The sequence below is a fragment of the Delphinapterus leucas genome, chromosome 2, assembly GCF_059928025.1.
Source record: "Delphinapterus leucas isolate spDelLeu-1000000601 "Yukka" chromosome 2, BTC_Dleu_Yukka2, whole genome shotgun sequence".
Lineage (NCBI taxonomy): Eukaryota > Metazoa > Chordata > Mammalia > Artiodactyla > Monodontidae > Delphinapterus > Delphinapterus leucas.
The window spans coordinates 170783166-170806513 of record NC_143130.1 but is presented as its reverse complement, the minus strand read 5'-3'; the positions used below and the strand labels follow the sequence as shown (position 1 = coordinate 170806513).

The following is a 23348-nucleotide window of genomic DNA, read 5'->3' as shown; positions in this document are numbered from 1 at the left end:
ACTGGGCAGCCTCTCAGTAGCTGGGGGTCGTCGTGGAGGCAGTTGGCTTGGAATCTCAGGTTCCAGCTGGGAGGCCATCAGGCCTAACTCCTTCCGTTGGCTGGGACTGGTGTGCTGGACTCTGGGAGGCGGGTCAGGGCTGCACTATTGGCCGTGCCCGCATTGGAGGCATCCATCTCTGCACCGCGTGGTGGAGCCAGGGAACAGCCCTGGAGACCTTCCAGTCCCCTGGTTTTCAACCGGGAGATTTTGTTCCCCAGGGAACATTTGGTCATCACAGTTGGGAGGGGGATGCTCCTGGCATCCAGCGGATAGAGGCCGGCAGCTAATGTGTCCAGAGCACAGGACAGTCCTCACAGCAAAGGAAGATCCAGCCCAAAATGTCAGCAGTGTCGAGGCTGAGGAACCCAGCTCTAGGCCAAGCTCACCACTCCCATCTGGCATATGGGCATTTGAAGTCCAGACTGATGAAGTGACTTTCAAAAGTTCCAGGGGTTTCCAAGCAACGCCACCAGCTTATGTGGCCTTGATCTTGAGAATGAGCTGCTTGTCCAGAAAGAGAACAGAATTCCCAGGCAGGAGCCAGCTGCCAAGTTGAGACCTTCTGCCCAGGGTCAGCTTGCCACATCCTTCAGACAGGCCAGCGTCACGGAAGTTGTCCACGGGGAGTGTGATGGTGGGGTTCTCGTGGGCCTGGCCCCATTCCCCTGCAGCGAAACCACTGCACAGCTGCTCATCACGGAGGGCAGAGCCACTGCTTCATTATCTCAAAGACAGAGTGACCACTCTGGGTCACGTGTTCCGCTCGCCAAGCCACATGGCTGTTGAGTGTGTCTGCCAAGCGTGGGTGTTAGGCTGCACCCCAGCACACTTACAGCTCCTCAGAGAGCTGACTTGTTGGGCCTCCCAGCTGCTGTCATTGTCCTGGAACCTCCCAGCAGTGGCAGCGGAGGCCTTACAGCTCAGAAGCTCCGACTCTGTGACTCTGCCAGTGGCTCTGTGACTCTGCCTCTTTTGTCCTTAGGAACCCTCAGTTTCCTTACCTGTAAAGTGATGCTCAGAGTTCCTGCCTTGGCCTATTTGTGGGGGAGGAGAAATGAGAATGAAATAAAAGAATCTGAAGAAAAAAGGGCTTTGAAAAGAGCACAGTCGTCATACGTGTGGCTGTCTCATTTTGCTTTCCATGAGGTATGAAAACTACTCTTGGCTCCCTTTTTGGAAAGCGAAGCAGAACGTCTCACCTCTCATCACCCTGGACACCTGGAAGTGCCATCCAGTAGACTTCCTGCAATGATGTAAATGATCTGTATCCGTGCTGTCCAGTATGGTAGCCATTAGCTACGTGTGGCTACTAAGCACTTAAAATATGGCTAGTACAAGTGAGAAACTGAACTTTTCACTTAATTTAATTCAATTTAGGTAGTTACATGTGGCGGGTGGCTACTCTGTCAGAGCACAGCCATGGACCATCCATACAGGTTTCTTTCCTTCTTAATACTATGGTTTTGCCCCAAAGCTACAGACATTGCAGGTTTCTTCCTTTTTTAACAAAGACCAATTGAGCAGCAGTGATCTTTTTCAGCTGTGTCACTGTCCCTTTGTAGTCGCATTCAGGACAAAAATCATCCTTGGGTTAACCCAACAGGGACCTTTTAAACAGAACTTAGGCTCAGTCCAGAGAATTAGCAAAGGGTGGTTCTGGGAAGGAATCTTCCAGAACATAGAAATCACACATGAAGCTCGTTGGGATGTAATTTTATTTGAGGCCTTAGAAGGCAGGCCACGATCTTTCGGTACCACGGTGACCTCGAGTCTAGGGCTCCTGACGTGGAACCTGTCCTCAGAGACAAGGATTCTTAAAGGAGGCGTTCCCAGGGGAGACTGGAAGGCAACAGAGGAGGGGGGACAGGGCGGGGAGGAAGCCAAGTGAGAGTCCAGGAGGCCTGAGCCTGACCCCATAGGGTGCTCTGGAGGCTTGGTGATGTCTCACCATTGTCCCCAGCCGGTGGCAGAGGCTGACTGTCCCACCTGGTACCTGTCACGGGTTGAGGACTCTCTGGGCTTTGGAGGAGTAAATTCCCAGGTTCTCTGCCTGTGCTCGGCCACTCTAGCAGCCCCAGGCAGTCTTCTAAAGAAAGTACAGGTGCCCAGGGAAGTCAAGGTAGCTGCATGCCCCCTGCACCTCAGCACAGGTGGGAGCAGCTCCCGCCTCACCTCCCACACCTTCACAGCCAAGTGTGGGCAAGGCAGCTGCAGCAGCTAATGTCCAAATGCCCAACAAATAAAAAGACCCCGAGATGTACCCATGAGAGGGGCCAGGGGGAGGAAGGCGGGGCCAGAGGCTCTCCTGTGCGCTTAGAACTGTCAGAGGAGGAATGGAACAGAGCCGCTGCTAAGCTGAGGCTAAGCCTTTCAACCGAGCAGGAGCCAGAAGCATCCTGGAGCCTAACGCCAAAGCGGCGGGCTGTCCCAGCCTTAGGAATCAGCCTGCTGCATTGAAGGACAGTTAGTGTCGGCAGCTCCTGGGGGGAGTCAGTCCTAAATCTGCCCCCGTCCCATTGCCTCCACTCACGGGCCCTAGACCTGACTCGAAGAGCCACCAAACATGTTATGGTGGTGACCCTGCCCTTTGTTGTTTGCCCCTGCCGCAGGGCCGCGGATGGTACCTAGCATATTACCACAGTAGATGCTCCCCACCCGCCTTCCAGGGAATGTTGTGCCCCGGCAACTGACCACTTAGCAGGTGCGGTGTGGCCAAGTCAAGACTGTCACTGTTAAAACTCCCAGACAGAACAGAGCCCTGTGTCACATGTCTAGACACCTCCCCACCAGGGCACTGGTGTGACATTTGGAGTAAAGGGACTTTCTAAAATATAAAATGGAAGGAGTGGAACGTGTACTTGTAACATGCAAATATGCGGTGTAATTTCAGGGGTCTCTCAGATCAGTTTTCTAAGCTTGTCTGAGAATCTCAGCCGAAGACCACCAGAAGTTGGGGGGGGTAAAAGGCCAGAGAGTAAATAACTTAGGCTTTGCAGGCCATACAGTCTCTGCTGCAGCTACTCAACTCTGACGATGCAGCAAGAAAGCAGCCGTGACAATATGTAAACAAATGGGCGTGTGTCTGTGTTTCTATAAAACTTTATTTACAAAAGCAGGTGGTGGGCCAGATTTGGCCTGTGGGCCCGAGTTTGTTGACCCTTGGGCTGAGTTGATCCTGAACCCCTCTTCACAGTGATGACGGCTGTTTGGACCGAGCAGATTCTACCTGACTGGGCAGTCATGAGACCCCATCATCTAAGTGCCCTCTGGAAAGGGAGAAAGTTCTCCAAAAGGTATTGAGTATCAACTCGGTGCTGGGGCTCTGCTGGGCATTTAACATAAACCATTGGGAGCATGTTCCTGTCCCAAGGTCATGAGCCTCTCACGAAGATGAGCCCATCGCGCTCCGTCAACCTATGTTGGGTCTTCGTGTTCGGGGAATTCTTATTTTTTTGTTGTGTAGTTTCCTGCTTTTTGTACCTAAGGCACATGCCCAGTATCTCGGTGAGGCAGGAATCAAATGTGCATTTAGCTGGTGGTTAGTGAATTAGTGTCCATTCTTCAGCAGACTGGACCACAAGGGCAGTGTCCCTGTGTGTTTTTACCAACCTTCCTCTCCCCAGCACCTAGCCCAGTGCGTGGCATGTCGTAGGCTCTTAGCAGATAGGTGTTGAGGGAGTGAATGGATTTGTCCTCGGACAAGGAGGAGTCGGGGCAATGAGGGTGGGTTCAGGTGGTCCCCTAGAGCTTTCCCCCGTGGCACCGTCTCCTCACTTCTGGACAGCGCTGCGCTGTTCTAAGCTGGCTAAACGTAGCCCTTCCAGGCAGCAGTCCATCTGCAGCCCTGGGTGGGAACCGAAGGCTTGGCAGATCTGGGGAGGGTCCCCAGGGCCGGGCACAGAGAAAGTGTGGGCTGCAGCTCCTGAAAGATAGCAGAGCTGTTGAGTACAAGTCCCGGCCTTGAGGAGCCTCACAAAGAGGGCTGTTTGGGTGAAGAACAAGGGGAGACGTGTTCTGCAGTCGCCATCAGAGGCAAAATTAATTGCCCCAGGCAGCGGCCTCCTGTTCTCAGGCCTCCACCCAGGCCTCTCCCTGGCATCAGGAAACACCAAGGCTGCCCCCACCATACACACTTCAATCCAATTCATAATTTTCCTTTCCTAATTAGTCACGGGAACGATGGAGACAATTATTAATAATGTATTGGGTTTTTTCTTAATGCCCACCCCCCCCAGGAGCCGATCCTGAGAACCGTGTCCTTTACGATAAGCGGCCACATTGCCACCACGCTGGGCTCCATGCCCGGGACGCCGGGCAGAAGTAAATAAATCAGAGGAGTGAGCATCTCGTGGAGCTCAGGGAACCAGCTGGGACTCACAGATGGAAGGGCCCAGAGCCCCTCAGCAGGGCTTTAGCGGGGTGGCCCCATCACCGGGGGGATGCAGAGGCTTGGGGCACCAGCTGCCCATTCCCCATTCTTTCCCTTGCAGCCTAGGCCAACCCAGACAGGACCTTTCCATAGGGCTGTCCCCTGTCCCCAGCCCTATAGGGCTCGACCAAAATGCCACTTCCTCAGAGAGGCTTCCCCACAGCCCAAGGTGACACCGATCTTCCCTTTCCACACCCGGCATTGCTCCCCTGGATTTGCTGGCTCGCTGGTTTTTGGTCTGTGTAGCAGTTACGGGTTGGCCCTGGAGCCAGATGTCTGGGTTCAAATCCCAGCTCCACCACCCACCCAAGTGGAGTTGGGCGTCTTCACGTGACCAGGCGGTGTGCCTCAGTTTCCGCCTCTCGTCCAGCACCGTCTTCACTCCCCCGGGTGCACCCACTTCATCATACACGCTGGGCAAACCCGGCTGCCCACCACCGGCAGCTGAAGGCGGCTGGGCACAATGGCCAACCTGGAACTGGACTCGCCTTCACATCACTGGCCCTTCAAGCTCCTCCCTTCCCCAGCCAGACCAGTCACCCACCTGCCCTCCTAGAAAACCGGATCACCTTCTCTGCTCCCCTGGAACGCCCACCCCTCCCCCATCCTGCTCTCAGCCCTGGCGCTGGCCTGGCCTCCCTCCGAAGGCAGCTTCCACTGACTCTCACCTGTCATCCCCCCACCTTTCCTCCACAGCACAGCTCCTGCCACCTGTGCACAGGCCGCCCCCTCTCCTGGGTCCCGCCCACCAGCACTCACACACGCTTCATCTCCCGTCTTAGAATCCTTCTCTTGCTACCACTGCTCGCCCCAGCTATGGCTCCATGTTGCTGTTCCCTTTTGCAACACAACTCCACCAAAAAGCTGTGCATACTTGCTGTTTCCATTTCCTCTCCCCACATCCCCTCCTAGATGGCCCCGGTCAAGCTTCCTCCAGCGCTTCCGCAAAACCACCTGTGTGGTGGTCAGCGGTGACCGCCATGTTGCTCCATTCAGCGGCTGGCTCTCAGCCTCGTGGCGTTTGTCCGTCAGCTGCAGCGGACACAGCGGACTGTCCCCTCCTCCTTGACGTCCTGCTCTGACTTGGCCACAGGACCCCACATCTCCTTGGCCCCTGTCCCTGCTGGCCTCTCCTCCCAGCCTCCTTTGCTGCCTCCTTCTCTGTTCCTTGGCCTCTTCCCGTGGAACTCCCCAGGGCTCAGGCCTGGACCCTCCTCTCCACTCTGCTCACGCTTCCTCACTTGACGATCTCATCCCCTCTCAGGACTGGGTGCTGACAGCTCCCAAATTTATGCCTCCAGCAGAGCCCTTGCTGCTGAACTCAGAATCTAGATCCCGCTGCTGGGTTGCCATCTCCCTTGGGTGTGTGATGGGAATTTCAGACTTTACTCCCGACCTCCACACCCAGCAAACCTGTCCTGCCCCAGCTTTCCCCGTCCCTTGATGGCAGCTCCATCCTTCTGCTTGCTCAGCCCCAAATCCTTCAAGTCATCCTCACCTCTTCTCTGTCTCTCACACCCACATCCAAGCTTTCGTGAACCCTACCTTCCAAACATATTCAGAATCTATCTTTGCCCACCACCTCCACTGCTGACCCCCATCTGAGCCACCGTCAGCTCTCTCCTGGGCTATCGCGGTATCCTCCCAGCTTCCCACACTGGCACACATCCCCTGCCACACCCCCTGCCACACACTGAGCCAATGTGTAAGTCACATCTCACCACCCCTCTCTCCAGACCCCTCAATGGCAACTTATTTCTCAGTGTAAAGGCCCACACCTCTCTCATGGCCTCCAGACCCTGAGCCACCTCATCTCCTCCCGTCCTCCCCTTGCCCACGTCATGCCAACATGCCAGGCCTGCAGTGACCTCAAGGCCATTGCTTTGGCTCTTCCCTCAGGTACCTGCATGATGAACCCCCTTACCAAATCCCAGTCTTTGCTCAAAAGTCGCCCCTGGAGGCCACCCTACTTCGCATTGCAATCCACCCACCCTCCACACCAGTACCCTCAGCGCCCCCAAAGCTGCTCTATTTGGTGGTAAAGAAGGGCATGGCAGTGTCCACAGGGAAAGAAGCCTGCCTGTTTTCATGCCTCTAACAGCAAGGAGACAGGTCTGGAAGCGCCCAGCAGACTGTTCCCCTCGTGTCATTGGCCAGAACTGCATGACATGCCCACCTCTGATCCAATTAGGGGCAGAGGGCTGGAACAACCAGGCCTGGCTGAGACCACTGAAAACCCACCTCCTGGGCTGGTCCCGCCTCCCCAAAGCCTGGGCCCTGTAGAGGGGATCAGGGACACAGGAGGAGAACTGGGGTTCTGCGAGGCAGAAGGGGAAGGATGCGGGGGCAGCTAAGGGGTGTCTGCTGTGAGCTCTCTGATCTCATATCTCATTTAATCCTTGCACCAGCCCGGTGGAGGAGGTGCTGTTGTTTCCTCCCAATTTATAGTGGAATTTAAATTGAGATTAAATCTAAAAGATTAAATGATTTTTCCAGGGTTGGAATCTGGAATTTAACCCCAGATCCTTCCAGGTCCTTTGAAGAGCCACTGTGCTGAACTGGGGGAGGTACCCCAGGGAGGAGGGGCCTGGTGACAGTGATAACCAGACAGGGTTCCCCAGGAGTCAGGGAGAGGCAGGTGGAGAGGAGGTCGGAGCGCTCAGCCACACCGGCCACTGGTGGCCTAGCTGTGGAGCAGAGGGCGTGCTGACCCCCAGGCTGGGGTCTGAGCCTGGAACGAGGGCAGGACAGGAAGGGGGCAACTCACTGATGGATGCTTCCAGCACAGAAGGTGGGGATTTGAGAGAGGCTGCACACATGTAGCAGTGGCGGAAAAGAAGCCGAGGTGGAGAAGATGTTTGCGGGGGCCACTGGTAGCACAGTGAGGGGAGGTCCAGGGGCCCTGGGCAGCCCTCCCTGTGAAGCCCAGTGAGATGTCCAGCCTGGCTGGCCCTTGTGGCTCCAGCCCCTCTGGAGTCCTGGTGGCCAACTGAGGTCTGTCTCCTGGCAGAGCCCCTCACCAGAGGCTGGCCAAGGCCTCCCGCGCTTCCGTAGACCAACGAAGTCCATCTACAGCAGACGAAAGCCAGGCAATGCTCGGCTGCAACAGCCCCCAGAGCCCGGCTGGCAGGAACAGGAAGGGGGCTCCCGGGCTGGGTGTGGAAGTCAGTGGAGACCAGCGACAGGACTGCGGGAGGCGTAGTGGGCAAGACAGGTGGCCCTCCGCGCCGTCACAGCACTTATTCCCCGGAACACTGCCCCTCCCTGGCCGCCCTGGAGGCCAGGGACCCCCATTCAGGCTGCAGTGTCCAACCTGCAGGGTGGAGAGGGACGGGCCCTGGGTTCTGGAAAAGGCAAACTGCTGAGGCCCCCCCAGGAGCAGGGAATTCACGCCTTCTGCCTGCTCTTACTAGGCAGCCTGGGGCTTCCTGCTGTGGGAACCTCGGGTCTGGGGGAGGAATGCGGAAGACTTATGGAAAAGGGGAGTCTCTGTGCTGCACCCAAAGCCAGATTCCCAGTGGCCGAGAAGGAGTGGAAGGAGCCCCCGCGCTGAGGTGCCGATGCTCACTGCTTTCATCGGAGCAACTCAAACGAGCCTTCTCCTTTCTCTCCAGAAACGGGGGCTGATTGCAGGGCGTTGTGTAAAGCATCAAGGTCTGAGCTTGTATCTGTGGTTTAAAGTCCGGCCACACACGCTGGCAACGTGCCGGTAGGAAACGAGTGAGCGCCTCCCCGCAAGCTGGCCCAGGCAGGGGGGTGGACGCCCCTGGCACAGACCTCCCAGTGGAGGCCTGTGCCGGTGAATGGAGAGCAGCGGCCTGAGTTGGTTCCTTGTGTCCTGCAGACAATGGGCTCTGTGTGGGGCGTGAGAGGGAGGGGCCGTCGCCGTTGGATTTGGGGTCTGTGTCAAGCAGCCCAACAGAGGTGGGGCTGGGGACCCCGAGGCAGTGAAGGGAAAGGGCCGTCAGCCCGTGAAGGAACTTCTGAGAATCCAGGTCCTTCACGGTCCTTGGCGGCAGCACATAAAGCAGGGCTGGGGGACGGGAAGCCCAGGTCTGTCCCTCCCCTCCTCCCGGCCTCGTGTCCTCCTTTGTCTGAAGGGTCTGGGGGCCGGGTGTTGCCACCACACAAATGTACTAGCAAAGTTCCTGGACCCCTTGCTGTCCTCGTGAGCCACATAAAACCAACAGGGGTTTTAGGCGAGCAGGCAGAGGCAAGACGAGAGTAACCATCCTCTTAAAGGCTCTTCAGACACTCCATCAACTTGCAGTGTGTGCACGATTCCTAGACATGCTGGACAGAGTCCTCAAGACCCTCCACGTGGGCGGCAGGGTGTGGAGGTGAAACGGAGCCCACCCACTCTGAGGGCCAACTGTGCCCCGAGACCGTCCCTATCGGGGCTGTGTGGCCCCCTTCGCATCTGCTCCCAAAGCCCAGGGCAGCACCTGATACCCAAGGGTAACGAGTCCCTGGCCGTGTCGTGAGGCCCGGGCCAGCTTCTGACCTCAGTTTCCACAGCAAAGGCTGAGCGTGTCTGCTGTGGTTTGGGAAGCATGTTTACAGACATCAGCCCCTCAAAGGAGACCAGTCTCTGCAGCTCAGGGGACCCTTGACACTGCAGCCCACGCTCAGTGGCTGTGATCCGCCCAGCGGGCTGGGAGCTGAGCTGCGAGGGGCAGGAAGCAGCTTTCTGTGCAGGTCACACCTCCTCACCTGGCCGTGACCAAGGCCAGCTCCTGGGCATCAGTCGGGAAGCCACTCGGGTAGTCTGGGCATGAGTCACCAGACTGTGAAAGTTAGAGACGTCTAAGGATGCCCTAGAGGCTACTGCATGCGCGTGGTGTCACCAGCAGGGCCTGGCAATCAGGCTGCGCTCAAGAAACACTGAGCCACATGAGCGTGGCGCTGGCCTCCGCAGGTGGCCACATGCGGGTCCAGAGGCCGAGCCAGGGATAAATCACAGCCTCCATCTCACAATGGAAACGTCAGGTTAAAACAAAGAACATGGCTCTCACTCCCTTCTAGCAATCCTTGAAAAATATCTTGCAAAACTAAGGTTGTTTCCACCCAACTCACTGTTCCTTTGATTCATTCATGCCCCACTCAGTTCCCCTCCTGTCAATCAAACATCTCCAGTGCACAGCGGGCTCTGAAGAAGAGATGGAAGTGGCAGGCCCCAGGTCCAAGGTAAGTATGCACTGAGTTGGCCATGAGTGTTGTCACAAGGCACACCTGGTTCCAATCCTGGCAGGCCCCTGCCTGTGTGTCCCCACTGCAGAAGGGGGACTAATAGCGGCCTCAGAGTTGGTGCCGCGCAAGGGAGGGAGGTACTCCTGGTACCCTCAAGAACACTGTCTCTGTCGTCCCATTTGATAGACACAAATACCCCAGTGAGGAATACAGGAAAGGCGCTTGTCCCAGAGAGCAGCTGACCTCACGCAGTTCCTCTGTGACACCGGACCTCAGGCAGGTCCACACACCCCAGCAGGAATCTCCTTGGTCTGCTTAGCCCCCGTGATACCGTTCAGATGGGGACATCCAAAGCGACCCCCCTGCCCCCAACTGCTTCTTTTCCAGACACTTGTGGGGGCAGCTCAGCCTCTTCTCCATTTCTTTTCTAGCACTTGCCATAATCTGTAATTATTTATTTGTGGGTGCTGTTGGCTCCCTCTGCTTTTCTGCAGGTGCCCTGGGGGAGGGGCCTCATCTGTCTTGCTTCCTCTCTGCCCCATTTCCTCGATGTTCTCAGTGGGCTGGACCTGGGCGGCATCTCCCTTCCAGGACTGATATTTAGAAACTGTCTCCAGGCAGTAAGCTGGGGCAGCCGGACCGCTCACCTTCTCTGTTTTTGTTTTTGTTTTGACTGCGCTGCACAGCTTGTGGAATCTCAGTTCCCCCCACCAGGGATTGAACCCAGGCCACAGCAATGAAAGCCCGGAATCCCGATCACTAGGCCTCCAGGGAACTCCCACCTCCTTTGTTTCTTGTCTCTCACTGCCTTTTGTTGCCTTGATGTCCATTGTTTTGAGACCATTGTTTTGTATATTTGGTACATCTTTTAGATGTTGGGAGGGGATGGGTAGTGGTGCCAACTCTGGGCCTTGTTACTCCACCTTGGCCGGAAGCTGAAGTCCCAAATATAAGCTTTTAACGCTGCGTTTCTTGACTGAAAAGACGGCAGCTACTGCGAAAAAGCAAAACTGAGTCCGTGTTGTCCTAAATCGCTCTCTGGTTGCCAGTCTCATTATCTTTACAGGCATCAGGGGTGTTTAATGAATACAGCAGACAAAGCCTCATTGAGTCCCAGGAGGGAGGGTGTCGTGACCCCTGAGATATCATGACAGCTCCTGCCTGTCTGTCGTGTTTGCAGAATCTTGGCGGGGAGCGAGGGGGAGTGACAGAGAAGTCAGCTCCGCGGCAGCCTCGTGTCAGGGGCTTCACGCTCTGGTGGCCTCAGCACCCTCCTCCATCTGACCACCTGCCTCTCACAAGGCATCACCCTCCCCTTGAACCTCGGCGCCAAGTGGCTTCCTCTCCTCGGCCACAAGTGACCTTCACCTTGCACATCAGCACCTCCTGTGTCTCCTCTCCTCTTGGAGCCTGCTGCCTCCTTGAGCAAGGTGATCAGGTCTTGGTCAGCTGGCATTAGACCCGGGAAGGGCACAGTTTACATCTAATTCACCTCTGTACTCCCCGCTCCTAGCACGGTGCCAGGCACAGAGGGTGATTAGTAAATGTGTGGTGGATGAATGAACAAATGAACGAGTGAGTGAGAACCTTCATGATTCTGTCTTCTCGAATATGAGCCATCCGTCTGCCCACAGGGTAAGCGGTCTTATCACATCTGGAAAGTAGTACTGGCCACGCCCAGTGAGAAGGAAGTTCAGGCAGGGGCAGACCTGGCCTGCAGCCTAAAGATCCTGGGGTCCTAATCCTGGCCCCTGGGAAAGCTGCTTGATCCCGAGCCTCAGAATTTATTCTCTTTTCTGAAATGACACCTCCTAGGCTTCCTCAGACTCCAACATCTCCTGATCTTTTCTAATGTAAAAGGAATGAGTCAAGCAAGGATAAATAAGGATGCATTCTTTGAACACAATAGCTGTTTTCTTGGCAAAATCCAAGATTTATGCCTTGGACTGTTTCACAAAACACCTCCCTCTTTTCATTATCTGGTAGTATTTTTGCTTGGGGTGGTTTCCTCACATGCAAGTGGTGAGCTGAATATTAGAGGGGGACCCTCTGCAGAAGGACCCTCTAGAACAAACCTCCCTGCTTTCATTATCAACTGTGTTTGAAAAAAGTCAGCAAGAAGGAAATTCCCACCTCATTAACAGCGAATGTAAAGAAAAGAACATCACAAGACGCACTCTGAAATTTAGCGTCTAATTCCAAACGAAGTTTAGAATCAACCCTTTCTTCTGTTTCAAGTTGATGGAATTTCTCAACAGGGGCCCTGGTGGCATTCTGGAGGGACAAGTCTACCTTGTGTGGGAATATCCGGGTCACTGTTGTTAATATCCATAGCTGCTAGGCGACCAAAGACAGCCCCCACCCCCGGATTTCCAAATGCCCCCAGGAGGGATGCTGCCCCTGACTGAGACCACACACTGGTAGATGAATGCCCTGGCCATGGGAGTGTTGGGTAAATTGTGGGCCACTGGTGTGAGGGTTCCCATGGGCTGCAGGCTTGGCCCTGGACACTTGCCCAGAGGGGTCATAGCCTGGGTGGTAGAATCGACAGAAAACAAAATTGCTTCCCTTGGCAGTGAAAATGCAAACCATTTGGGGCTGGGACCCCGTGTATCTGGTTGCTCTTCTGATTCTCCAGCAATGACCACTGTTGTGGGGAATATCTGTGCCCAGTCACCCTGGGGAGACTCAGCGAAGCCAGAGGCACCCCAAAGACGAACAATGAGGGGGAAGGATTTTGTGTTTGATATTTCACAGAAAAAGCACTGAAGAAGTTCATCATGGGGAAAAATGAGAATCCTTTTGGATTGCCTCTCCCTTATTCTAGAGTTTATTCCCCTTTTGAATTCTATATTCTCTATCTTTTCAGTGTTGGAGTTTCTAAAGTCCCGCTTTCACCGGGCTGAGAGCAGCCATGTGGCTCAGTGACATCCTTGTTCCAGTCATTTCTTAGGATGCATTTCTGAATCTGCTTGGTCTCTGTGAGGATCTGAGCTCCACCTCTGGGGACCTTGCACCTGTTAATGGGGCTTTAGCACCTGTTCCCTGGGAAGCACATAAAGGCTTCCTGGATCTCCTAATCCAGACGCAACAATGCCACAATTTGATAACAGTTTGGTAACCTGTAACCACTCCCTTCTCTCCATCTTTCCTTGTTCCCAACAGGAGTATACAAGAGTACAAGCACTTGGGGAAAACAGCACGGCAATTCCTTACAAAGTTAATCATACACAAGCCACAGGATCCAGTGATCCCATTCCTAGCTGTTTATCCGAGAGAAACAGGAACACATGTCTATATCAAGAGAGTATGTCTATACCATGTGCGCAAATGTTTATAGGAGCTTTGTTCACAAAAGTCAAAACCTGGGAACAGCCTAGGTGTCCATCAGCAGGTGAACAGGATAAACAAATTGCGGTATATCCATACAATGGAATACATCTCAGCTATAAAAGGAAGCAATTACTGAAATATGCAGCGATGTGGGTGAATCACAAAACCACTGCTATACAAAGGAAGCAAACAAAAAAACACACGGCACGGCATGATTCCATTTATGTGAATTTCAAGAACAAGCAAATCTAATCTGTGACTTTAGAAAGCAAAACAGGGTTTTGCTGGTTGCCAAGAGGGTAGGGATTGATTAGAAGGAGCCACAGGGAAGCTTTCTGGGGTGATGGAAATATTCTATGTCATGATAAGAGGTGTGGCTTACACTGGTGGACGCATTTGTCAAAGCTGATCAGATGGTACGCTTAAGATGGCTGCATTTCACTATATGTAAATTACACCTTGATGATTATAACAATAACAACATCATCAATAATAGTAATTTAATAATGAAGCCACCCATGGTATCCTTTGGGAAACCTGTCACTATTCCCTGTTACTGTTCCCTGTCATTTTCCTTTGGGAAATCTGTCACTGTTGTACCCTTCGAGGTACCTATTATTATTATTTTTTTTTTTTTTTTTTTTTTTTGCGGCACGCGGGCCTCTCACTGCCGTGGCCTCTCCCGCTGCGGAGCACAGGCTCCGGACGCGCAGGCTCAGCGGCCATGGCTCACGGGCCCAGCCGCTCCGCAGCATGTGGGATCCTCCTGGACTGGGGCACGAACCTGTGTCCCCTGCATCGGCAGGCGGACTCTCAACCACTGCGCCACCAGGGAAGCCCTCGAGGTGCCTATTATTAAGTCTGGGGCATAGTTTTGATTCTTTTGCATATATTCACGTCTTGAAGAACTGCCCCAAACTAGTAATGTCTGTATGTCTGTCTGTCCATCTGTCCTCCCTTACCAGCCCCCTGTCTCTTTCCCTCCCTCCCTCTCCCTTTTTCTCTCTCTCTTTCCCTCACTTCCATTCCTTTTGCAATTCCAGGCAATTCTTTCCAGTTGGGTCTAGGTCTTCCAGAGCCTCTGGGATAAGGCTGTGTGATGTCTCTGCTTTTCTCAGAGCCGAGTAAACCGGCTCTGTTGCAAGCCTCATCTACACCTGTGTGTGGGTCCACCCACGCAGCTCATGCCAAGGGGGAGGACAGGTTCACCCCAAGGACCCCACGGACTGAGTAATGACAAGGGTGCCCTGCAGCACCCATGTCATATGCTTTCCAAATTGTGGCCACCCTGTGCAGGCTGAGACAGCTGCGGAAACCCACCACATGGACCAAACCCAAGAAGGGAGAAGATTTGCCTCTTGCAAAAAATTAGCTTACGAAACGGATGTTGACAGGCTTCCCTTTCTCTCCCCTGCCCATCGTGCTCTGCGGGCCCTGCTTGTCACCCTCACCTTCAGAGGAAGCAGATTTAATGTCCCAACTGAGAGAATGAGATGTTCTGTTACTTTTCATGGGAAATTAAACCCGACCCTGCTGTCAGTTAGCTCATGCCAAGGGAGGATGGATGGCTCCGGGTGCGGTGCTTGACCCCAGCTCGGAGCACGTTGCCTGGCTGGAGGCCAACCATGATGTCACCTGCCGCTGGGCGGGGGTGGGGACAGCAGGACAGGTTGGAGAGCCTTCATCTGGGTGATGGATGGTGGTGAGACCAGCCTTGGTGTCACCCACAACTGTCCAGCTCTGATGCCGGCTGGGACCCACTCATCCAGGGGACACTCAGGCTGCTCCTGTCTCTTTCAGCTCCCAATGCTACCTCGTGTCCCACTGAGGAAAGCTGGTGGTCGGGGCCGGTGATCATCATCGCGGTCTGTTGTGCCTCCCTGGTGTTTCTCACTGTGCTTGTCATCATTTGCTACAAAGCCATAAAGAGGTGAGTGCTCACCCAGCTCTGAGCCCAGAGGGGAGCGCAGCTGGGCTCAGGGGTCCTCTGCCCACCCCCATTCTGTTTTTGGTGGTTTTTTAATAATAAAAATTGTTAAGCGTTTAAGAAGCAGAAAGAATGTACAGTGAACACCCATCTACCTTCACCCCGATTCAACAGTTACCAAGATCTGGCTAATATTTACTCTCTTTCCTTTTCTTTGTATCTTTTTATTTGCTGAAGTATTTAAAGTTGATCTCAGATATTATGCCCCTGTCCTTTTAGGGGGTTCAGCGAGCAATTTGATGAGCGCCAATTATATGTCAGGCTCGATGCAGTATAAAGCTCCCCTATCCGTAAGTCGCAGGCCCTGCTGTGAAGAGCTCTCTTCAGGCCTGGGAGCATGGAAATAATCCTTGCAGGGTGGGTGATGGAGCGGCTGGAGGGGGTGCCATGCTGGTTTGGAGTGGGAACTGGGTTTCGGAGTCCGATCTAAATTCAGACTCCAGTTCAAGCTGTGTGACCAGGAGGAAATCAGCTCTCTGGCCCTCAGTTTCCCTATTGGTAAAATGGGAGTCAAGAATAACGGTCTCACCCTGGGGAACGGTGAGATGCCTTCTGTGAATGGCCTGCATAATATGTATACTCTGCAGTGCCTGGCATACAGTACGTGCTCACCAAGTACTGCACCAGCTTTCACTGTTTCCATAGTCAAAGACAGAGGAAGAAGGCTGACAGAGGAGGGAGCGAGGTTCTCTTGGGAGGAGAGGTAGTGATGCCTCAGAGAAGGTTTTCCGTGAATGTGCCACCTCAGCTGGGTTTTGAAGGATGAATAGGAGTGTTCCAGCAGGATCATGAATGATCCAAACAGCAAATTATCTTTCAATAACACTCTCCGTCATTTCTGTTAACTACCATCTCACTTGAGTTGGGGTGTGCAGCTCAATATGGTTATTGTTGGGGCCTGAGGAGGTTTGAGGTGTGTCCAAGGGCCCTAAGTACAGCAGAATAGGCCACGGTGTGACACCCCCTGCACTTACAATACAGTAGCTCTGGCTATGTCCTTTGATTTCCAGTTCTTAGCCTCCTCCAAAAAAATGGCCTCCCTGGCCTTGGGGGATGTTGGGGAAGATAAAATCAAAAGACAAACAATAATGTTGCAAAACGCCAACGGGCCATAGGGATTGTTAATATGTTTTTAAGAAAGTTTTTTAAAAATTCCCTAAGGCCCAAAGTTAGAGGATCTATTCTGAGCAATCATAAGACCAAAGTTATTTAACTTTACCCTTTTAGTCGGTTGTTCTGTGTGATTTCACTTTAATAATTCAAAAGCAGAAAGAGTAAAATATCAAAAGTCTGAAAACATGCATATGGTCAGGGCTGCATCAGGCCAACAGCCTGGGAGTGTCCTGGTGACCAGGCAGGAAAGGCAGAAGTCATGTGAACTCTGATGTGGATGAAACAGCATTTGAGCTGAGAGCCTGCTGCAGCGGGAGGACGACTTTAAGAAGCAGAGCAGGGGAGGCATCCCAGGCACCAGGAAGCCCCTGTGACGGGGCAGATGAGGCTGGAGGGAACCCTGAGCCCGACGGCGAAGGCGTCTGTCCCACCAGGCGGAGCTGTTGGCCCGTGATTCAGTAGACACAGGGAGCTACTGAAGGTTCTGGGGGAACAGTGTGCGAGATCCACCTGGGGCACTGCCAGAGAACGGGGCAGTAGTCCCCTCAAGGACCCTCCTTCCCCCAGAGACAGGCTGCACCATCTTTTTAATAAGCTCAGGCACTTCCAAAAGATACAGCGTCGCTTCTGCCTCTCTCTCTCTGCCCCAAACTCTCCTGAAGAAATGGGCTACCTGCTCCAAGGGCAGGAGGGCAGGGCGAACCTATCAGAAGAAGCTCCGCACCGTGGCGTTTCGGCCAGCGGTGGCCTTGTTTCGGCGGAGCGGCGGCCCTCACAGAAGGTGTGTGGAGGCCCCGCCCTCACCGCCCTCGGAGCAACAGGAGGGGCCTCCCGTCTCCTTCCGCCGGCTCTGGGCTTTTGGTTCCCGGGTCTGTCAGCCGCCTGGAAAGACAGAGAACTCACCCCAGACGGCTCAGTGGATCCCTTCCATGGTGTGGCTGGGACTCCTTCCCGGAGGGTGGGCGGGGCTTCCTCCCAGGGGTGTGGGCGGGGCCTCCTCCTAGGGTGTGGGCGGGGCTTCCTCCAGGGGGTGTGGGCAGATCCACCGAGCGGTGGAATTCGTGAAGCATTTCAGGACTAAAAGCGGTGGGAGCTCTTGGCACCCCTAGGACAACGGAAATAATACAAGGGGGAACCTAGAGAGCCCGGAGACTCGAAAGAAGGGCTAAGCAGCAGGACCTGTGGTTGGAACTGCGGGAGATGCAGCCCCAACACAGCAGGTGGGGGGAGAAAACTCCCCACCCTTTCTTTCTCCAGGCTCCCAGGTCTCCTGGAGGTGCCTCCCATTGGCCAAACCCAAGAAACAGAGGAGCCCAGGAGATACTGCATAGGTGTCAGCCTCCCGGGCCCACGTAGTAAATGGAGCACAGTCCCTTTTCTGCCCTAGCGACCAGATCAGCAACCTCCTCTGGGTGAAGACCCAGCCCTCTGCCGTTCAGACCCTCACAGTCCAGAGAGGGCATCCCTGGCGCAGGAGGACAGATAATCAGTGACAGGAGGGGCTGCTACTCATGGTCAGTGGGGGCAGAAATAGAGGCCAGTTCTCCCAGAAGCCTCCTGGAAGGAAGCTTGACCTGGGGAAGGTGGATCAACCTCTCGTGGGTTGGGGGAGGAGCAGCAGAAGTTACGCCCGGTGTAGGAGAGCAAATGCCCCCTCCCGGCTCCCCCAGTTGACCCTGTAAGAGATAGCCTGTCGCAGGCAGCTGTCTGTGTGCATTTCTCTCCCGAGTAAATGGAAGATTTCTTGCTCACAGTCAATTCTTTTTGGTTAATAATTCATCTGAAACATGGCTTTTCTCTCAGGAAACAAAAGCATTGCATGTCGCTATAAAACCATTAAAAGGAAAATTCAGTGATAGACCCTGCTTTCTTAAAAAAAACACTCTTCACAGCCTGGAGTCCTAGGGGAGGATTTCCAAGAGATCTTTGTGAATGGCCACAACACAGCCTTTTGGAGCCAGATTGCTGGGAGGATGGTTCTAGGATCAGCTGGGATGGGAAGGAGATGATTCTGGAGATGCCAGCTCGGCTTGGCATGTGGGTTGTGGCCGCAGGGATGAGAGAGACGGGGTGGGGGGGCAGATGCAGAAGGAGCACCCCCATGGTGCCCTCACTGGGCATTGACCTTGGTGGGAGGTGGGGTCTACTTAGCACTTTCCACACACAGACTCAGTGACTCAAACTTCATCCTGTGACTCAACAAATGTTCCCAAGGTCCCGGCTCTGTGCTGGGAGGTAAGGTGCTCAAGGCATCCAGGTTGGGAGATCCCAGAGGAAGGGGCACCTCATCTAGACCTGGGGGCTTGAGAAGTTTTTTGGAAGGAGATGGGCATCCCATGTGTTAGTCAGTGGGACTAACACGTGCAGTGGCCCCCAAGTCCCCTGTCAATAACCCAAATTCTGGAGGGTTCCCAGCCGTGGGGAGCCCACGCGGTCTGCATTTCAGTGGCTCCTTGCTCTGAGCTTGCTGTGACCACGGGATGGTCAGGCCCCAGAGCCCTTGGGCGTTCTGGACCTCGTGCTCCATCCAGGCCGCTTCCCCATCCCAGGCCTGGCATGTACCTGTCATCAGACAACAGGACAGCCTGGAGCTGTTAAAAGAACCCAGAACTGGGAGTCAAGTCCCCCGCGTTCTGTTCCCAGCCCCAGCCCAGCTCAGTGGGTATCACTGCCCTCATCTTCAAAGTGAGGGTCCCTCAAGTCTCTGTCCAGTTCCCTGAGCCTTTGTTTCTCTGTCCTGGCATGGCAGGCGGACCACTGCCGCTAGGTCCTTCCACCGCCCAGACGTGTAAATACTGGGCCAGGGGCCAGGGCTGTGCTTGGCCTGGGCGCTTTGGCGGTGGGTGCTTCAGGCACAGCCCCTGTCTTCACTGCACACGTCCCTAGGGGGAGAAGCGGGTGTTAATCAGATTGCCCCCCAAGGACCAGGAATTACAATGAGAGAGGACTGCCTGCAGGGGAGACCAAGGCTCTGTGAGCAGGGACAACAGAAGAACCTCTTGGTCCAGGGCAGGACAAGGACCTCAGACAAGCCAGAGTCAGCAAGAGGCATGGAGATCAAGCTCCAAGGTGCGGGGTGCGCAGTGCCTGGGTAGGAGGGCCAGGTGGCACCCCACAGGCCTGTGGGCCCTCAAGAGTGAGGTCGTTCTCCTAGGTGGGTTTGCAGCTTCTCTGCCAGCCAGCCACACCCTTCATGCAGAGGCCTGCGTTGCAGAGATGGCCTCACCCCTCCCAGGCCCCTCCCTTGAGCTACCCCCACTCCCAAGGCACAGGAAGAACACCCTGCTTCCTTTGCTGGTGCATGGCACGGGCCTTTCACCCTCTGCCACCGATTTGCCATTAAGCCACTTGACAGCCATTTCCTTCTAATTTACAGGGTATTGGCTGAAAGACCAATAAAAGGCTGCAGAACAGTTTGGCCGATCCTGCAGGCTGCTAATTGCAGACAATAAGCAAGCATGCTGCTCCCTGGGAGTACGCTGCGGTGTGCACACGTGTGCCTGAGAGTGCCTGGGCGCCCGCATCATTGCTGGGCTCCCGTGCACATCAGCTTTTCGTGGTTGAGTTGCTTCCAGGAGAACAGACACTTTTGAACACCCAAGTCTCCTTGATGGGCCTTAGAACCCACTGACCGGCATAGGCTGCTCAGTGAGCCAGTGCTGGGCCACACATATTTATCGAGCACCTACTGTGCGCTGGGACCTAGACTAGATGTCAGGGATGTAGTGATAAACAAGACTGGGTCCCTGCCCGCCCCCTCCTTCTGGGGGAAGCAGATCAAACATACACACACTGGCAAATTAATAAATGAAATGCTTTAAAAGGCTGAGTGCTATGAAGAGGAAAAAAGAGAGCCTCGGGGTAATGAGGGAGAGGAAGAGAAGTGGGTGGGAGAGGTGCTTCCCCTACCCCAAGTGTCAGGAGTGCCATGTGTGCCTCTTGAGGCAGCTTTATGATTAGAAAGTATGGTTAGGGCTTTGAACGTTCATTATCACTTTTTAATTTAATTTTTATTTTTATTAAAGCAACACATGCGCATAGTTAAAAATGTCAAATGAGTCACAGCCTATTAAGAAAACCAGCAGCCCCCTGATTGTCCCTCTTTCACCCCAAATCTCATTCATAAGAGGCAAACATTTTTTTTTTTTTTTTTTTTTTTGGCTGTGTTGGGTCTTCGTTTCTGTGCGAGGGCTTTCTCTAGTTGCGGCAAGCGGGGGCTTCTCTTCATTGCGGTGCGCGGGCCTTTCACTGTCGTGGCCTCTCTTGTTGCGGGGCACAGGCTCCACACGCGCAGGCTCAGTAGTTGTGGCTCACGGGCCTAGTTGCTCCGTGGCATGTGGGATCTTCCCAGACCAGGGCTCGAACCCGTGTCCCCTGCATTGGCAGGCAGATTCTCAACCACTGCGCCACCAGGGAAGCCCGAGGCAACCACCTTTGAGTGTTCCTTGTTCCTTCTGGTATTTCCCTGCATATTCTAAGTGATGTGGATACTCTATTTACCTTTTCTTTCAATCTGAAACATTATCAATTGACTTTTCACTATAGCAGACACAAGGTTCAGGACCCTAACACTACCCACAGACATACAAAGCACTTCCCCACTTCCCATCCACTTCCTATAGGTGTCTCCTGTGAGAGGTTCAATGACTAGCCAGTGTCTCCCTTAGTAAGTGATAATGTAAATATTGATCCCAGCTGAGTGCACTATGATTTGTTTCCTTCCCTGGAGTGAGCAATGCCTCTTCCCAATATGGTCAAATACATCAGGTGATCAATCTGTCAGTTCCATGTTTGTCCTGGAGAATCCGTCCTCCTCTCCAGGTGGATGGTAGCTCTCTGGGCTTGATGCACAGCTGTTGCATTCTCCAGCAGCCTTCCAAGCTCCCCTCTGGGAACTTGCTGCACTCAGCTCTCTCCCTCTCCTTCTCCCACTCCAGGTCTTTATTTCTTTAGCTTGACTCCATCGTGGAATTTGTCCAAGATCTTTCCTGAATCATAGACTCGATAGCAAGTCAGTTTAGTGAAGTTAGTTTTCTTTTTAGAATTGACGTGCTTTTTGGAGCTTTGGGATGGCCCAGAAGAGGGTTAGCTCTTACCGAGTGTGTGGCAAGTCAAGAAGAGCTGGTTCCCAGGCAGCTGGAATGCCATGGAGGAGGGCAAAGGAGATTCCTGTGATGTCTGAGCCACAATAAACCTCCGTGGTCGTAGGAGGAAGCTGAGACCTGGATGGGGACGAGACGTGGCTCAGGTCACAGAGGTGTCCAGCCCTCGTCTCACATTCTTTGAGGATGCAGGGAGCTGCCCTCCTGGCTTCCAGCTGAGTCCTTACTGCTCACTCAAGACCCAGCTCAAACACACCTCCTCGGACATGGCACCCTGGGCTTGGGTAGATCTTTCTTCCCCTCCAAGCTAGAGTTGTAGCTCTCCCTGGATTTACATTTCTGCTTTCTGCTCTAGGTCGGTTAATGTTGGTGTTTGCATGTGCATGAGTGCGTGAGTGACTGTGCACACGCACGCACACGCACACAACAGGCACATTAGACGGGGGAGTGGTCGTCCTGTCTCACTCATCTCCTCTCTCTCCTCCACAGCGCCTGGCACACGCCTGGCACGTGGTACTCTTCCATGACTTCCTGTGGTGCGAATGGAGGCTTGTTTGTACAGACTTGCCAGAGTCTGCCTTTAAAAATGACAAACTCTGTGTAGAATTTCAGTAAACTTAGTCATTTTGTTCCTCTCCCTCTGGGTGAGTGAAGTAGAATCTGCTCTTAGAGCGAATAATGTGTGCATGGTTTTAATGCCTGGCCTCACCCCTTCATCAGCTTCCTGACCGTCTGCCATGTCTGCCCCCTCCCGCCAGGCCCCTTCCTGGTACCCATGATCCAGTGCTCGCACACTGACTCAGCAGCCCCCTGTCACGCCCGGAGAGGCCTGGCCTCCCTGCCACGCGCACATGACACACTCTCAGGCTGAGACTGCCTCAGAGGAGGCAGGCCCTGCCATCTGCTGCCTCCCCTTCCGCCCCAGAGGACACGCCCAGCAGCCCAGCCCTCTCTTCCCTGGCCTCTGCTGAGCTGCCTAGTCAGGGTCAGAGCAGGGGCCAGAGGAAGACCAGGTGGGCTGGGTCCAGGATTTGGAATAGGAGTGGAACCTCTTCATCCAGCCTCAACTTGCCATGAACTTCCAGGAGCAAGAAATTCACCTCGAATCCATCTTGCATCCCTGGAGTCTTGAGACTGGGCTTATCTTTTGCACCAACACCTCTTGGGACAGGTGGGGGCCTAATGCAGTGATTGGGTGCTTGAGACCCAGCCTTTCCCTCTGCCACTTCTATAGCAGTGCCACTCCCCCCAGGCCCCCAAATCCAACCTCTCTGGCTGGAATTTGAGACTATCATGTCTGGCTGTACCGTGAATTAAGTGAAAAGTAGTATGCTCCAAGGAGGGACCCTTCTGGCATCGGTGTTGAGCACAGATGCATGGCTGTGCTCAGAAACCGTCTGACTTCCTTTGGGACCTGGGCTGGATTCAGAGAGCTGATTCCAGTGCTTTGCGGCAGGACCAAGACTCAACCGTCTAACTCCTGGGCCAGCACTCCTTCCCCTGAGCCACGCTGCCATCCTCTCGGCTGTCCCAGTGGTGGGATCAACACACAGCTTTCTTCTGAGTCCCAGGTGCCACAGGATCTCTCATTATTTTTACCATCACCACACTTCTCCCTCCAAGAAGAGACTGGGCCCAGAAGGGGCTGGGGCGCAGGGTGTCCTGACCTGCCCTGGGCTGAGATACTTACTTGGGCTTATTTGTGCTTCTCCCCCTCCCCATAGGGGTCCACAGGCTGTGGCGGGTGATGAAATCCCATCCTGGCGGTAGGAGGCGGGCTGTAGGGACCAGCTGCTCTGTCTGCCCGGGATCCTTGGGTCAGGAGCCCTGTGGGGTGCACCAGCGGATGGGAGACTCAGACGGGTCCCTGCTTGTTAGGCCTTCTTTTGTCACCAAGAAGCTCCATCCTCCCTGAACTCGTCTCTCCAGACATGCTGGGTCAAGGTTATGGGGCAGGGTGAGGGGATAGACAGGAATCCCCAATACAAGGAGTCCTCTGATGGCTCCCGCTGCACTCAGAATAAGATCCAGATGCCTTGTCCTGCCAGCCAGGTCCCGAGGAGGACATGAGTCTCAGAGCCTCCCGATGCCATCCTTCGACTTGCTCAGCAGATGTGGCCGAACAAGGCAGCCCTGGTGGTTGGTGGGGGGA

The 23348-nt window shown here is 54.2% G+C and overlaps 1 protein-coding gene across 1 annotated transcript in view; it reads left to right on the top strand.

Moving 5' to 3' along the window:
* The window catches only part of PRIMA1 (proline rich membrane anchor 1), a 61468-nt gene that overhangs the window by 33033 nt on the left and 5087 nt on the right, over positions 1 to 23348 (top strand). The window contains 1 exon segment of the mRNA XM_089908157.1: positions 14795 to 14924. Coding sequence (XP_089764283.1) covers positions 14795 to 14924 — 130 coding nt within the window.